Source organism: Nyctereutes procyonoides, unplaced genomic scaffold, assembly GCF_905146905.1.
Source record: "Nyctereutes procyonoides isolate TBG_1078 unplaced genomic scaffold, NYPRO_anot_genome, whole genome shotgun sequence".
Taxonomy (NCBI): Eukaryota; Metazoa; Chordata; class Mammalia; order Carnivora; family Canidae; genus Nyctereutes; species Nyctereutes procyonoides.
The window spans coordinates 26,684,452-26,702,419 of NW_026575139.1; the positions used below are offsets into that span (position 1 = coordinate 26,684,452).

Below are 17,968 nucleotides of genomic sequence, written 5' to 3' on the forward strand. Positions count from 1 at the left end.
GAGCCCCTTGCAGTTCCTCCTGAGGAGCAGAGCCATGAAAACCACAGCTCTGGAACCTGCTGTCTGGGTTCTGATCCTAACTCTGCTACCCACTCGCTGTGTGACCTTGAGCAAATTCATTAACTCCCCTGTGCCTCAGTTTCCTCCTCTGTTAAATGATGAGAATAATGTTTACCTGCCGTGGGGACTCCAGGCACTCCCGTACTACGTGGCCAGTGCTGAGTCAGTGGTAACACTTAACTATTGTTGTTGCCACTGTTATATATAGATAAAAAATTTGGCCAACAGACTTTTTCCCCTCCAGCAATCATAACTAGGAAACGCCGCACTGTCAGTTGAGGCCCTGACTCTTGGTTTTGGCTGGAGTCATGATCTGCTTCTCCATCCCGCCCCCCACCCCATCATGCTCTCTCTCTCTAAAAATAAATAAATAAATAAAAAAGAAAAGAAAAGAACTAAGAAATGTGAAGGACTGTCCCTGTTAGCATGATATCCCAGGGGCAGAGAGAGGTCAGAGGAAGCCACTAAGGATCCATGCACAAACCATAGGCATAGGGAGGCAGGGCCATGTGCAAGCAGAACTTAGGAGGTAACTTGAAGGCTTTCTGTTCTAGTGATAAAAATAATAAAATTAAGATAGGAAATAATGGAATCTCACTATCTCATGATCTTCCCCCCACATCTCTTTCCTTCTCAAACATTCACACTTTTTAACAAAATTAATATTATTATTATTTTTTACCTCATCTCTATGTCCCAAAAAGTGATATCGTCGCTGATCCAGGGATTGGACGGCTCGGCTGGGGAGATCAAAGGATCATATTCCACATACTGTTCCGTGTAAGCAATTAAGCTGCAGGAGGGAAGCAGAGCAAAGAATGCCGCTGATTTCCCATAAAAACTTGTATGCTGTTTTACACAAACATTAAAACTGTCTTCGTATAATTCTAAGTTAAAGGAAAAACACCTTCACTTCCACCTCTGATAAACTCAACTGTTTCATTTCTGCCTGTTTCCTTCTCATGGCCAGTGTATCATTTTTGCATCATGCAGTCATATTATACATATGCATTTTATATCTTTTCCCCACTTTCCTCTTTACCTGGACCCTGGCGCACCCTTCCTGGCTGCGGTTATCCTGACTGATAGGTCTACACCTGCTTGTGTGTTACCCCTCACAGAGACTATGGATCTCAGGACATCTGGGTCACACCAAGGACACCAGAGTTCCTCCAGGCTGCCAGCCACGGGTTCCCAACTGGGGAATGTCCTTATTTCATAGACTAAAATCCTGCTAGACCAAAAGGAGGGAATGCATTACAAGCATTTTTCCACAAAGCGACTTAGTTTTTTCAGTTATAATTTAAACAGCCATATAATCTTTTTAAAACAATAAAACAGTACTAAGTGATTTCACATACACACACAAATAGCAAATTTAGAAAGAAAAAAAAAAGAGAAGAGAGAGATTTTTTTTCTCCCATCCTTTCTCACAGAGACATCCACTTTCTACCATTCTGTTTCCTTAAGGACTTACCTGTATATTTCTAAATTTTGTTTTTACAGTTGTTCTTGATTATTTTATTTTATTTTAAAAATATTTTATTTATTTATTCATGAGAGACACACGGAGAGAGGCGGAGACATATGCAAAGGGAGAAAGAAGCAGGCTCCCCATGGGGAGCCTGATGTGGGACTCGATCCCAGGACCCTGGGATCATGACCTGAGCTGAAGGCAGATGCTCAATCACTGAACCATCCAGGCACCCCTTGAATATCTATTTTAGATGAGAATTTAACTTTCCCTTCACCAGTCCCCAACTTACCCCCACTCTACCTCCTCTCATGATCCTCCTAGGAGACATATAATAATTTTTGTTAAATCAATAGTCAGCGTCCACATTATTAAACTAGATACAAATTGTTTTCTGCTGAACTAAGTAGCCTACTACCCTCCTCAAGTGTTCTAACAAATCTGTAAAACATCTAGCAATAATTTTTCCATATCTTAAAGACAATACATAATCGTTGTTCAGTTCTGTCTCCCTGTCTCTCAGAGGCCCTCGCTTCCAAGTCTTGAGTACTCTTGCTCCAGACTGGACTATTTGTTCCACACATGTGATGTCACATCGCCCTCTTGGGATGTCCTTCACTTATGTGTGGAGCCCTTGCTTTTCTGGGCTTCACATCTGTTGACTGGTTTTACTCCCTGGTTGGGTTGAAACACTCCTTGAGTAGTTTCCTAAGAAAAGACACATAAAAACTATTTTAAAGCTTTTCAGGTAGAAACATATTTTTATTCTATCTTGATACTTGACTGAAAGTGCTGGACACAGAACCCCAAATTAAAAATCACCTTCCTACAGAATTCTGAGGGCGTTGCTCTACTGCATATTTTGACATCCAGTGTTACTGCTGAGAAGTCTGGCTTCAGTTCGATTCTTGTTTTTTGGCTTTAGGTCTCTCCTTTCTTGAAACAGTGTCTTCTCTGTATGGTTGTAGTGCCTTAAAATTTCACCCTGGCCCTTGCTGGTTATTTCTATTTACTATGCTGGGTACAAGGTGCAAGAAATTTAAAAAATATCATTTCCCAGAAGTATTATTTCTTTGCTAATTTCATGCCCTTCATTTCCTTGGTCTTCTCTTGCTATAATTCTTTCTAGTTGGATGTTGGACATTCTGGATTGGTAATCTAATTTTCTTAGATTTTTTTTTCTAGAATGTTCTTCTGCCCTGCCACTTTTCATCTTTTTTGTCTTTTTGCTTGACAGTCCTTCCTATCTGGTTGTTTGTTTGTTTGTTTATTTATTTATTTATTTATTTATTTATTTATTTAATTTGGGCTATCACTTTCTTAAGTCTCCAGAGTTCACTCTTGTTTATGATAGGATCTAGTTCTTGATTCATAGATGAAATAACTTCTGATATCTGATATTAATATTTCTTCTTTATTTAAAAGAAGAGAGACATGAGAGACACACAGAGAGAAAGGTAGAGACATAGGTAGAGGGAGAAGCAGGCTCCTCGCAGGGAGCCTGATATGGGACTTGATCCTGGGAGCCGAAGGCAGATGCTGAGCCACCCAGGCATCCTTATTTCTTCTTAAGATATATATATATATATATATATATATATATATATATATAAGATATAGATTAAGATATAGATATATATATATATATATATATATATATATTAGAGACAGAGAAGAGAGAGAGTGTGAGTGGAGGGGGAGGGGCAGGGAGAGAAAATCTCAAGCAGACTCCTTGTTGAGTACAGAGCTGGACATGGGGCTCAATCCCACAACCCTGAGATCATGATCTGAGTTGAAATCATGAGTCAGACATTCAACTGACTGAGCCACCCGGGTGCCCCCAATATTAACATTCTGAGGATATTAATTCCATATTTTTGTTTTCTGTTTTTTGAATAGTTTTTGGTTCCTCCAAGTCGCTTTTGCTCTTGTTTGCATCACAATCCTTCACACTGGGGTTTCCCTTGAGTGTCTGGAAAATCTTACACACATCTGCTTGTGTGTAAGAGTAAGATACTAAAACCTGCTTGGAGACACAGGTGTATGTGGACAGGGCTTCATCGTCAGGTCATGGGCAGCTCACCAGACTTTTTTTCACTAGATCTCCAAATGAGGGATTTGGGGCCTCTCCTCAGGGGACATTGATTTTTCTCTAGAGCACGGGTAAGTAAATGTTTTCTGTAAGAATCAGTAAATATTTCAGATTTTACAGGCCAGAAGGTCACTGTTGCAATAACTCAGCTCTTCTGTTGCAGCAAAAAGCAGTTATAAATAATTCATGAATGAATGTGTGTGGTTGTGTTCCAATAAAGCATTATTTGCAAAAACAGTAGAATGGCGTGACTTGGCCCACAGATTGTATTTTCTGAGTCTCTTGCCTGTGGGCATATATACATTTGGCTCCTGGACAGTTGAGAGCCAGGCAGAGGAGGGGTGGATGGTCCCACTGTTCAGTATATAGATCTTCTGTTAATCTGCTTGTTTTCACCTAGCTCTTTATGACGTAAGGTGCCTGAATTCTGAGCTGATATGACTCAATTTTTCTGAAGAATAAATTGCCCATCTTTTATGGTGGTAGAAACAGGGGAGAGATGATTTCCTACAGGGCATGGATCTAGGCATCCAAAAATCCAGAGACAGACTTTACCCATTCGTCTGGGTTAGCCTCATGCTTTATTCTTAACTTCCATGGTCTCTAGAACTTCAAGAGCCAAGAACAGATTTTGTTGGGTAATCTGGTTCACTTTGTTTTAATACTTACACTCTTAATATGTAGGATATAATGTTCTTCACTCTGTCCCCAACCTTCTTTTTTAAATTAAATTTTGAAATATTTCCGGGATATAGAAAGACATAAAAATTGTAAGGACATCACCCTTATACCCACCACCCAGTTAAAAAATAGAGATAGGAGACCATGGTTATGCCCTAATTCCATAGACTCTCAATCTTGGAAAAATTTGTTGAAACTCTTAATCCATTAATTTGTTGACTATGTCAGTTTATACCATTTCTATTCCTTTGCTTACATATTGTTTTTGAGGGGGAGAGAAAATAAACATATGTCCACAATATTGTCTTGAGTGAATTTATAATAATTAACATAATCATTTCCTTTATACTAGACACAGAATTTAAAGTGTTTTAGGACACCATTGTTCATACTGGTTTTTCCATCTTTTGGGTTACTTATTTAGAATTAACACCCATAAATGGAAATTTTGGGCCAAAAGATATGAATATTTTTATGGTTATCAATTCACAATAAAACTTTTCTCTAAGCACTGACAACTTGAGAGTCACCAATCTCTCCTGAAATGATAAATTCAGAGCCACCGTTCTTAATACTGAATTGCAGAGAGCAAGCACGGTCAATTACTGCTGAAAGTTGAAGAAATTAGCCAGCAGCTACATCTCATTGCTACTCAAAAAGTGTGGTCTGCAAACCAGCAGTACAGTTATCACTTGAGAGCTTCCAAGAAATGCAGAATCTCAAGTGCCACCCCAGACATATAGAGTCAGAAACTGCATTTTAATCTGATTCCTCGGGTGATTTATATGCACACTGAGGTCTGGGAAGCACCACAACTTATTCTTTAATTTTCCCAGGGGCTCAGGACACACATTTTATTCATCCAAGCAAAATGAAGGAGCCTGGGATACTTCTGGTTTTAAACATGACTCCGTGTTTCCTATAGCCTCACAGCCTCCTCGCTGTCCCAGGTGTGGCCTGTTGCCCAGGGGAGGGGGTAGAAGGAGCACTGGTCCAAATTGGAAAACCTTAGTTCTTATTTTCGGGTGAACCATTTAAGTGCTCTTTGTCAAGCTCACCATGTTACATAATGGCCTTGCTGAGCACTCAGGACCATTTGAGAAAAAGTGGGAAAGCATTTCAAAAGAATCTTCCAAGTCTTCTACACGTGTAAGATATGTGATTGCAACCAGCATGCACAGTGGAGGCATGTTGTCCTTGTAGGAGTACAAAGTAGACAGTGTGCCCGGGCGAGCCTTCACCCCTAAGAGCTTTGTAGCATCTTAAGGCTCTGGGGCAGCACCGTGGCAGGAAGGCTCAGACTACAAGCCTGTGCTGTGACAGCTCCACAGGGAGCCATCCTTTGCCACATGGGATAATTCCATCCTTTCTGAAAGAAATGGGTTGCACATTAAAGTACATAACAGTCACCTAGGGCTGCTATAACAAATGACCACTAACTTGGTGGCTTAAAATGACAGAAGTCTACTCTCATTCCTGGGCTAGAATTCTGAAATCAAGGTGTCAGCAGGCCTATGCCCCCTCTGAGGGCTTGAGGGAGAAGAATCCTTCCTCACCTCTTCCAGCTTCTGTTGGTTCCAGGCAGTCCTTGGCATGTAGGTATGTAACTCCAATTTCTACTTCTGTCCTCACATGACTTTTCCTCTGGGTCTGGGCCTTCTTCCCTTCTCTCTCTTGCTTGTCATTGGATTTAGGGTCCACAGGGATAATCCAGGACAAGTTCACCTCAAGATCCCTAATTTGTATTTGTAAAGACTCTTTTCCCAGATAAAGTCACATTCATGGGGCCCATGGACTGGGACTTGCACATACCCCATTGGAGGCCACTATTCAACCCACTGCAAGGAACGTGAAAGAATGTGGCCATGAGGCTGGAGAGGACACACTTGACCACCTGACTCCTTCGCTCAAGATGCCACAAAAACAAAGCAGCAGCTGATAACCTCAATCCTGTTTGAGGGATGACGGGCCAATGGGAGATGTGTCTGAGGCATGGTGAGGTGGTGAGGCTTTCCTGATTATGATGTACTTGGGTGTCCACTGCATTCTCAGAATTTGAGATGGTGGGTGTAGTCCATGGCTCTCTTCAATGGAGACCCTTTTGTCTCCCAGAATGTGCCCCTAGCCATTCCAATAACCTCAGTCTCCAGTGGCCCCAATCTCAAATGAAAGACTTCTACCTAAGCAACCCAAGGCAAAGGGTATGTGTGTTTGGAGTGGGGGAGTGTGTCTCCTAACTAATTTTAAGTTATGGAGGATTTTAAAAATTATTTTATTTTTTAATTTAATTTTTAAAAACGATTCTATTTATTTATTCATGACAGACATAGAGAGGCATACACAGAAAGAGAAGCAGGCTCCCTGCGGGGATATGGGACTCGATCCTGGGATCCTGGGATCCTGGGATCAGGACCTGAGTTGAAAGCAGACACTCAACCACTGAGCCACCAGGCGTCTTGGAGGATGTTTTTAAAAACCAGAAATGGATTTCCCTCAAGTAATAATACATGGGGATGGGAAAACAAGATTTCCTTCCCTGCCTTCCTTACCCCTCCTCAGATTTCTGTGAGATGAGCTAGAGGTTGCACTGGATGCCTCTCTAGCTTGTTTTATGTGGCCACACCTACAACTGGTGAAGGCAGGTCTGACCGGCCACGCCATACCTAGGTTCCTGGATGGAGCCCAGCAGAAGTACCTGGGGTGAGGGGAGGCAGGGGAGGCTTAGGAGAGGCTGGGTGAGAATTCTGAGTACTCAGGCACTCGGGGGAGCCTGCCTTTCGGCGGCCTGTTAGTCATTGCCTAATGAAGACAGCTGCTGTGCTGGCCAGCCCAAGGCGGCAGCACCTTACAAGGCCAGGGAACAGCTAGGAGGACACAAGTTGTAATGAAACATTGGCTCTCAGCCAGGTCTCTAAGAGAAATTAGGGGATACCTTCAGAAGGTGGAGAAGAGGTGGTGAGATTAATGATGATGATGGTTCTAGAGAAGTGGTTGAGAGCCCAAGGAGGGATTTTTATAACCACTGAAATTAAGAGCACGAGATAGGACTATGTAACCGGCATTAGGTGTGAATGAAGTTCCTATGGCCTCACCCCACGTCGTGCTTTCTCAGAGCAGGGTTCAGATGGGACCCTGACTATATGTGGAAGAACACGTGAAGAGAGAGGTAAGAACCTCCTGCAGAAGTCCTGCAATATGCACCGAAGCAACAGAGAACAAATCAGCATGATCACTAATCAGTCAACCAGCGCAGATGGTAGACAGCATTGATCAACAGGGAAATTTGTTGTATTGGAAGACATACAGCGATTTTGTTAGAGTATAGCTACATAAATAAAGTTTGTTAGAGGCTTTGTAAAGAAGATAGTATGTACATTTTGAATGTAATATTTTATTGGTAGAAGTGGGATGTACTGACTGAATCATCAGAATTAGACAGGGCTGGGGATCCCTGGGTGGCTCAGTGGCTTAGCGCCTGCCTTTGGCCCAGGGCATGATCCTGGAGTCCTGGGATCGAGTCCCACATCAGGCTCCCTGCATGGAGCCTGCTTCTCCCTCTGTCTGTGTCTCTGCCTCCCTCTCTCTCTCTGTGTCTCTCATGAATAAATAAATAACATCTTTTTTAAAAAAGAAAAGAATTAGGGCTACACCAGGACCTTCTGATCAAGCAAGAGACTTGGAATTTGTTTGTTTTTTAAAGAGGGAGTAGGGAGGGGCAGAGGGAGAGAGAGAATCTCAAGCAGACTCCCCACTGAATGCAGAGCCCGACAAGGGGTTCAATCTCACCACCCTGAGATTATGACCTGAAATGAAACCAAGAGCTGGATGCTTAACCAACTGAGCCACTCAGGTGCCCTGAGACATGGACATTTTTTTAAAAAAAGATTTTATTTTATTTATTCATGAGAAGAGAGAGAGGCAGAGACACAGGCAGAGGGAGAAGCAGGCTCCATGCAGGGAGCCTGACATGGGACTCGATCCTGGGTCCCCAGGATCAGGCCCTGGGCTGAGGGCGGTGCTAAACCGCTGGGCCACCCAGGGTGCCCAAGACGTGGACATTTTTAAAGGTAGTTTAGAAAGGAAGATCTTGAGATTCTAAGAGGAAGTGAGATATTGGATGGTATATTAGTTTCTTACAGCTGTTGGAACAAACTGCTACATACTTAAAAGCACAAATGTATTATCTTATAGTTCTAAGGGGTCAGAAGTCTTAAATGGACATTGTGGGACTAAAGTCAAGGTGTTAGCAGGATCATGTTCCTTCTGGAGGCTCAAGGGGAAAATACATTTCCTTGCCTTTCCCTCCCATCTAGTAGTGGTATCCCATATTTCTTCGCTCCTGGAGAGCCTCTTCAAATCCAGCAATACCTGGTCAAGGGTGGCTCATGTCACATCACTCTGACACTGACCCTTCTGCCTCCCTTGTCTACAACAAAGAGTCTCTTAGTCACACTGGGCCCACCTGGATAATCCAGGGTAATCCCCTTATGTTAGGTTAACTGATTACTAACCTTAATTCCATCTGCAAACATAATCCCCCTTTGCCGTGTAACCTAACACAGTTATAGATTCTGGGGATTAGGACCTGGGCATCTTTGAGGGACTATTATTCTATCTTCCACAGGTGTAATATGAGAGGCATTTGTCCAGAAGGTAGAGAATGAAGTCACTTAACAGAGGGTGTGGTGGTAGGTAAAAGGTGTATACAAGGCTGGCATGGACTTTTTAGGAATGGCACCAACATGTTTTATTGGACTGTCATTGTTACAACCTATGCAAATAAACTCAGTGTTCATGAATCTATGCTTGCCTGTGTCCTGTTTGTCACCACTGCATGGAAAAGACAGGAGACAGCAAAGTGCCTTCTCTTGGAGGTTCCTCTGAGTGGCTTTGGCTCTTAGTAGTCCGTTGCCTTAACTCCTCTCCTAACTTTTGGGGGGTTGATCCTTCTCAGAGAGAGGGGCAGAGAAGGTTAACTCCATAATTGTGGTGGCAGAGGACTGAGAGAAGGTGAAAGAGTACCCCACACCAGGAAGCGATGGAAGGGGCTCTCCTCTTCCCTATGCTTCTCAACACCATGAGACTGGCCAGAAACCGTACAAGGGGTGGAGTGAAAGCAAGCACTGCTCATCTTGTCCCTGCTCTCTTGTCTCTTTCATCTCCCCTGGAGGTGGTATCCTAAAGGTATCCCCAAAGTGGGATACAGAGGAAAGAAACAAAGGGTTGGTTACCTAGGATAAGACCTAAGCTTCATGCAGAGAGAATACCTTTGGGTCTGCACCAGGGCTGTGCAACGCCATTTCTTAGGTGTGAAAAGAGGTACAAAGGGAGACAGAAATGCCATCCAGGAATATAGTGAGTGCATTTGGTTAGGTTGACCCCTGTGCTGTGTCACTTGGGGTTTGAGTGAAGCAGCTAGGGATCCTGGGTGGTGAGTAGCCCTCCAGAATGCGTGAACTAGCCCAGAAGACATCTCTGGGTTCTTGCTCAATTTTACCTATCTTCTGGGAATTGCACCCCAACACATAGGGCTGCACCAGGGCTACTTTAGGCGCTGCCATGTACTTATAAACTGCGCTCCTGGCCACAGTTGAATGGATACCTTACTGACCTAAGCTGGGCTAATACTCTCTTTCTCTAGCTTCAAGTGTAGGATCTGTGGTCACAAAGTTCAGGGACTGGAGACAGTCCTGTTTTCTAACACCTGTCTGTGATGAAAGATGATGACGCCAACGTGGAAAGTGGGGCAGGACAAGTAGTGAAGGAGTCTTGGGAGTGTTGAAGGTCCTGGCTCCAGCTATTATTTATTTGCTCCTGCTATTCTTTCTTTCTTTCTTTCTTTCTTTCTTTCTTTCTTTCTTTCTTTCTTTCTTTCTTTCTTTCTTTCTCTTTCTTTTCTTTCTTTCTTTCTTTCTTTCTTTCTTTCCCTTTCTTTCTTTCTTTCTTTCTTTCTTTCTTTCTTTCTTTCTTTCTTTCTTTCTTCTTTCTTTCTTTCTTTCTTTCCTTTCTTCTTTTTTTTGTAGGCTCCACACTCACATGAGGCTAGAACTCATGACCCTGAGATCAAGACCCAAGCTGAGATCAAGAGTCAACTCAACTGACTGAGTCACCAGGTACCCCTTGGATCCAGCTATTCTTAAGCCTAGTGGTATCGCTGGTCATCCCAGAGCTTAATTCTGCAGCTCCTCCTCGTATTCTGTGGGTCAGCACATGCTCTTTTTAGCTGAACTGGGTTCAAGCTGGGGTTCTATTGCTTGGCAGCAAAGCAATACAATTGAAAAAAAGGATGAAGGTGATGGAAATGTGAAGGGCAGTTAATGAAGGCAGCTCTTTGTAGCATTAGCTAGAGAGGCTTCCTTTCCCCCAGAACATGCACTTCCTTGCAGTGCATAGACAAGATACCAGAGTCTCCTGGAGACACACAAAGACAATGAAATGGGACAGTAGGCAATGAGGGAGGTAGCAGTGGTTGATAGAAAGTTTGAGTCCAAAGTCAACATCAATGACTACAGGAAGACTTGAGTTGGATAGGAAAAGCATAGAGAGAGAACAGAGAGGCAAGGAAAGAGCTTTGCAGACAGCTGGCACATGATAGCATACAAGCAACAATGCTCACAGATCCTTGGGTATGTTGGTGGGCCTAAGGCAGAACAGGGAAGTGTTACAGACTGAAGTGTCCTGCCACCCACCCCCCGCAACCAAATTTCTTAGGTTGAAGCTCTAACCCTGCAATGTGATTGTTTTGAAGATAGAGCCTAAGATTAAATGAAGTCATGGGTGGGGCTCTGTTTTGCTAGGACTTTCATCATAAATCATAAAGAGAGGAAGAGATACCAGAGCTCTCTTGCCTGTGTGTGTGTGCACAGAGGAAAGGCCATGTGAGGACACAGCAAGCAGGGGGCCATCTGCAAGTCAAGAAAAGAGGCCCCACCAGAAACCAGCCCTGCTGGCACCTTGATCATAGACTTCCAACTTCTGGTACTGTGAGAAAATAGATGTCTGTTGTTTATGTCACCCAGTCTGTGGTATTTTGTTATGGCCACCTGAGCTAACTAGTACAGGAAGAAATGGAAAAAAACTAAATACAAGAAATCCAGGGGAAGTCCATTAGGAACATGACTTCTCACTGAGTAGTTTTAACATCCTTGTCCCTTTATTTCTGCCTCCTTCTGATTAGTATATGGTGTTGTTATTATCAAATGCCAAATTCTCACATCATTAGAAGATGCTGACACACCAGTCATTAGCAAAAAGGCTATCCACCATCATCAGGTGCTTTGAACTGGTTCCTGGGTGGAGTGTGGAGCTGACCAATTTATCCCCATAGTTCTTTCCATTTCCTTGTAGAAAGGGGAAGAAATTCACTATCTGGCTGTCAAGAGTAGAGTCCATGGTCAGTCATTCAGTCAATATTATTGAACTATAAGTGCCATGAAATAGTGAACAGCTCTCTGGATCACAGGATGATGCTCACATTGAACTAAGAGCAAAGTCATGGCTTCTAACAACTTTAACTAGTAGTCATGGGTTACTATAAACACACATATATACATATACATGCACACACATATACATATTTTATATATGAGGACTCATATATATGACATATATATGTTATATATATTACAGTTGAGCCTCGAACAACACGAACAACATGGGAGTTGGAGCACTGAACCCCAGTGTGGTCAAAAATCCATACAGCTTTTGACTCCCCCAAACTTAACTGCTAATAGCTACTATTGATCAAAGCCTTACCAATAATATAAACAATTCATATTTTGTATGTTATATGTATGATGTGCTGTATTCTTACAATAAAGCAGAAAAAAGAAAATGTTAAGAAAATCATAAGGAAGAGAAAATACATTTATAGTACTGTCCTATATTTATTGAAAAAATTCTGTGTATGAGTGGAGTTCAAACTTGCGTTGTTCAAGGGTCAACTAATTGTATGTATATAATAAGGGGTTATTAATACAGTTTGTTAATTAGGTTCTACCTTTGATAAACCTAGAGAGGAAAGAAATAACAATAGCAAATTTAGAAAACTTTTAGTCCAACTACTTAAAAAAATCTGAGAGAGAAGTTTTAGAATTCATCCTTTCTCCCTTAGCAAAAAACAATGACATAATTTTGCTACATTTTGTAAAGAATATGACAAAAAAAGTAAGGTGAGTTGGAGGAAAAAGTGATGGGTTGAGGGGTGCCTGGAAGTGCCCCCTAGAGTGATGCACACGTATGGATTGTGGTCCACAGAGCAGATGGGAGAGAAGATGGAGACACAGAGACCAGGGAGATGGACAGTGAGGGATGGCTTGCAGCTGTGGGACAAGAAGGCATCGAGTATAAAGCATTTTGGGCCAGTGACCATCACTCCTACTTTAGAAATATAATACAAGGGTGCTATAGCACTCATTAGGAAATTGGGGCCTCTACATGGGGAGGAAACCTGGAAATTGAATGTGGAAAAGGTGACTAGAAGAGTGTGTTTGCAGCCCCTCAAACTGTATGTGCAGTTTTCCAGACTCTGCACTAAAGAGAACCAGGATAGGAAGAGGCTCTGGCTAGAGAGGGAAGGGAAAAGCCAAGTAGCACTGTGGAGAGCAAAGAGCAACATTGGTCTCCCATTCATTCATTCATTCATTCATTCATTCATCACATTTTTTTTTCACATTGGAGAAGGTGAGAAAAAGAGAGGATATAAAGAACTCCTAAATTGGGGATCACCAAGAGAAAATACATTCCTTGGGGAAACTTGGGATGAGTGAAGGGACGTGAAGCTGAAATTAGCCCCTCAGAAAGAAGAGTATATACCAGGCCAGATATTTCAGCGCTTCTAGGTCTTGGTCTGGATACAATCGCCCTGGCTATTACATTGCCTCTGATCTTTCCTTCTCTGTCACCTAAAGTAGGCTGGGAAAAAGGAGAAGCAAGGATCTCACGGTGTCTGGAATCACATAAAGGCCACGTTGCGATGACCTCTTTGGCCTCTTTTTTCCTTCCCCGAAATTATCATTAGGCATTAAATTCCTGGACTTCCATCACCCTAGTAGGTTTTTAATAACCCTTAGGGTATCCAGCCCCTTGCTGTCTTATCTCATTTCGTTAATTACATTTCATGATCGTGGAGGGCTGGGAGGCAGAGAAGGAACCAGCATCCAGTTTCAGAGAGTAGCCGCGATCCTAAGATGGACAAGCAAGATGATGTAAAAAACCAATTCAGCAGTCAGCTGTGGTGCACAAATGACTCCCAGGGATAGGGTAAGGACAGCCAAGCACACAGGCGGATACGAAATGAGACAACTCGATCTGTGTGGGGCAGCGTGGTGTGACTCCTGCAGTGATTGGGCATAGCTCAGGGCCCCTGTGAATGGGGAGAAGTCTTTGCAGAAACCCTACAAAACATAGAGACTTTTCAGGCAAATGCTGAACTAAAATGCATAGAGTTTTGCATTCCCAAATTGGTTTGTCAAGTGCTATAAGGCTTGGGTAAGTAAAAAAGGGGCTCCCTTGAGAACTCTGGCAAAGGACAGTAAGACTTCATTTATTTGGTAACTTTAACTACTGAGGGAACGCTGGTGAGCTATACGACCCAAAGGGCCTCTGAGCAGAGTTTACAAGGACATAAACCCTATGCCTTGAGGCTCATCGTCTGAATTCAGAAGAGCACACCCCTTGGAAAAAACTCTTTACTCTTGCTTTAGGACGAAGGCTAAGGAACTTGATCATTTGATTTCCTGGTATAGCAGATCAATTTTAAAAAAGAATCTATTTCTCCAGCCCTAGAATCTGGTCTGGGCTTGTGGCATGTGTTTGCCAATAAAATACAGCAGAAGTGAGAGTGCCAGTTCCCAGCCTCAAGAAGCTCTGCCTGCTTCTACACTCTCGAAATTCTGCTATTCTCATGTGAGCTGGAGGATGAGAGACTATGTGAAGGAGAGCCCAGTATCCCAGCTGAGGTTATCCTAAACCAGCTGAAGCCAAGATGATCCCAGAGCTGCCTCCCCAATCCACGGCTGCACACGGATGCAAGCATGAACCCAGTGGAGCCAGCTGACACATAATCATGTGAGCAGTAGCAAATGCCTGTTGTTTGAAGCCACTAGGTTTTGAGGCCAGTTGTTACTCAGCGATATCTAACTGAAACACCTGGTCTGCTATAGATTGTTGACTGGGAACAAGAAAACAAACCAATAACTAAAAAAGCAGAAACAGACACTCAAAGGTTGTAATGGTCTGAGGCTATTTAGGGAAAGGGAAGCAGTTTGTGGCACTTTGTAAGACCCTGACCACTGGTGGTTTTAAAGCACAGTATAAAAGTCATCTAGGAAAACTAACTGAAAAATAGTGTCCTTTCTTTAAGAAGAAAAATGCATGAACCATACTTAAGAAAGACGTTCATTTTGGGGCACTGGGGTGGTGCAGTCAGTTGGGCATCTGACTCTTGGTTTTGGCTCAGGTGGTGATCTCAGGGTGGTGAGATCGAGCCCTGTGTTGGGCTCTGTGCTGAGTGTGGAGTCTGCTTGAGACTCTCCCTTTCTCTCTCTGTAATAAATAAATCTTTTTTTTTTTATTTAAAGTAAAAGATTCTCATTTAAAATAGTTCACATAAAAAGCTTAAGGTGTTAAATGTTATTTATCTGGGAAATTCATTTATGTGTGCAGAGACCATACTATCCAAAGCAAAAATCGGGTAACAGATAGGACTTTGTATTATTTCCAGGTGCAAAAGGAGCATAGGCTGGGAAATGGAGGTTGGTTGCCATGATGTTGGCCTGAAACCACTCATGGTGACAACGGGACAGCACAGTTGAAACCAGAACGACCTGAGATTTGCGCAGAAGAACCAAACTCTCCCTATCTGGCCCTTCCTTCCTCAAAGGTGCCAGATTAATGGTGCTATCAGAGGCACCAGAGGGCAGACACACAGACTGTGGACTGCAGGGTCTTTGTAGGGCTCTCTGTGCAGCAGACGGAAAAGAGACAGGGTGGAAGGAGTGCATTAGCACAAAGCTGCCATCTGCAGGACCAGCTTCACTCCGTGGCTTGCCCTTTGTTCCTTCCTTTGAACACCACGCACCCAGTTCATTCTGTTTCACGTACTTGAATTCTGCTTCTTTCCAAGACACCATTAAGCACCACAGGGGAAAACCATAATAAAGGTTCATATTTATTGCAAATATTTATTGCAAATATAGTGCCAAGGACTGGGTGAAGCTCCTGCCCTGGATGAGCTCATTAACCCTCTAAGTTAAGTGCTACTGCTCTCTCTCCTTTAAGGAAGTAGAACAGAGGGGCAGAGAAATGAAGCAAGCAGCCCAAGGTCACACAGTTAGAAATGACAGAGGCAGGATCACAACCCCGATGGCTGGCTCCACACCCATCCCCTACATTGTTCTGCTCTGTTCCTTCAGTAGGCCAAGTTTCCTTATTCCCTTCTGGGGAATGGGTGGGTGTGGCCAAAACCTTTGACCCAATCCTGACTCCTGCCTTTTTGGAACCGGATCTTCACCATCACCAGCCCTCAGGCCTCTCCCCAGCATCAGCTCCCGGGGAACTGCATGACATGGACGAGGTCCTTTGCCTGATGGCTAATCCCCACCCATCACCGGCCACAGGCCCAGGGAAAGCACACCCAGCATGGGGACGTGTGTGCCCACCTGAGACAGCTCAGCTTTCAGCTTTGGGAAGCAGAGCAGTCGCACCCAAGGCCAGCTGCCAGCACCGCCTCCCTGTCCCCGCCCCCACTGAGCCGCTGACAGGCCAAGGCTCCAGGCTGCTTTATCTCCTGCTCACACCCGGCTCCTCTCCCTCCTCCTCTCTATCTGGGAGTTTCCTTGTGGTTCTAATGAAAAACCCTTGTGTCACATTGAAAAGTTGCCAGTTATTGCTGCTGGGAATAAAATCTAGTCTCTGCTGGGAGGAGACTCCTGAAGCTCGGAGCTAGGCGTGCGGAGTGGCTCCTTGGAATAATCTCTCCAGTGCCAGGGGAGCAGCCTCTCAGACATAATGAGATGCTATCAGGTGGGGCCCTTCCTGACAGCAGTAAACAAACAAACAGTAGGCCCTGCCTGGCTCCCGCCCCACCTGGACTGTCTCCCTGGCCGGCCTCAGGCCTCAGCACACCTGCCTGGAGTCAGTGGGCTTCCCTGAGGCTTCTCGGTTCAGGCTCTTTCCCCATATCCCCCAGAGATCAGACAAAGCTGGATGCCTCTTCGCCTGTGAGCTCTCAGGTCAGTGAGGGCCAGGCAGTGGCAAATTCCCTCCAAATTCCCCCCAGTTCTCAAAGACCTGGTCAGTCCTCTTATAGATTATTCAAAATGCAGGCTCCTCTGGATCTACCTGGAGTCACTGAATCCAAATCCCCAGAGCGAGGGTTTGAGAAACCCATTCTGAACCCCTCCTTGCCTGGACTGTCCTGCTCAAAACCACTGGACCTGCGTGACTTGACCCAAGGGAAGATGCTCCCTCTAGCCGCCCCCACATTGCTCTCTTAGGACTGCAAACTCACATGTGCCCTTTGAAGGCCAGGCATTTCTAGCACTGATCCCCCCAGCACACAAGGACAGCCGTTCCTGTCCCTCTTCCACAGAGAAAGAAGAGCAGAGTCCCTTGCAGGCTCTAGCACCAATGCAGTCAAGGTCATCCTGCTACCTCACTCAAGGGCACTCTCTGGAACAAAGGCAACCACAGTGAGATCGGAAAAGCAACTTTAGAGCCTGGTACTTGGGAAGCCCCGCATCATGACAGTAGAGGGGGGCAGAGGGGGTGCTCTGTGACTTGCAGAGTCAGCTGCAGCCCTGACTCCACAGCAATCTGTGTCGAAGTCAAACTGAGCTCCAGTCAGTGGCCACCTTCCAAAGTACTTGTGTTGGGGAAAATGGGAATCTCGGTGACTCTTACTGAGAATCTCGGTGACTTGATGCTGCCTCCCCTCTGGCCCTGCCCTGGGAACATTTGATGATGTCTGAAGACTTTTTTTTGGTTGTCACAGTTGTGATGTGGGTTTTGGCATCTAGCTGGAAGAAGTCGGGGATGCTGCTAACTATCCTAAAATGTACAAGATTGCCCAGAATATCAATAGTAACACTATCATTAAGTCCCGGAGTAGATACGAGATGCCATCAGAGATGCCAGTGCAAATCCAGGGCTCCCCTTGCCCCCTGAACACAGGATGTTCACTGAGGGGTTTGGGTTTGGGAGTAGAATTTTCTTAGCCTCGATTTGTTGTTATTTATCTAGAAAGAGCATGCAGATCAACCTGGGGCCAGCAGAGAAAGGCTGACAGGTTGCACACACAGCCAGCCCTCTGTGTGAGCTGGGTTTAAAGGATCCACTTTACTCTGATATCCAGGAAATGCTAAGACCCAGCATAAGCCCTTGATCCCTCGGATACTGGTCATCGCTTCAACAGTAGCATATGGCTGAACAAACGTTCAGTTTGGGACTGTCCGATCAGATTTATTCCATAACAGATTCCCCAGGTGGTCTCTCCTCTTCACTGAGAATTCGAAAAACAGACCATTTAGTTGACAAAATTGAGTTTCCCATGAGTTAACGGAGTGGGAGTGGAACCAGCTACCGGTGCAGATTGTAGCACAAATGCTCCTGAGGAAGCCAGGCTGGAGGTGCCAAATATTTTCTTTACAGTTGATTTGATG

At 44.2% G+C, this 17,968-nt stretch overlaps 1 protein-coding gene across 8 annotated transcripts in view; it reads right to left on the reverse strand.

Moving 5' to 3' along the window:
* The window catches only part of RGS6 (regulator of G protein signaling 6), a 564,384-nt gene that overhangs the window by 56,848 nt on the left and 489,568 nt on the right, over positions 1 to 17,968 (reverse strand). For all 8 annotated transcript variants that reach the window (XM_055304454.1, XM_055304453.1, XM_055304455.1 and 5 more), the window contains one exon: positions 743 to 853. In XM_055304454.1, the coding sequence (XP_055160429.1) occupies positions 743 to 853 (111 nt within the window). The remainder of the gene's footprint in view (positions 1 to 742; positions 854 to 17,968) is intronic.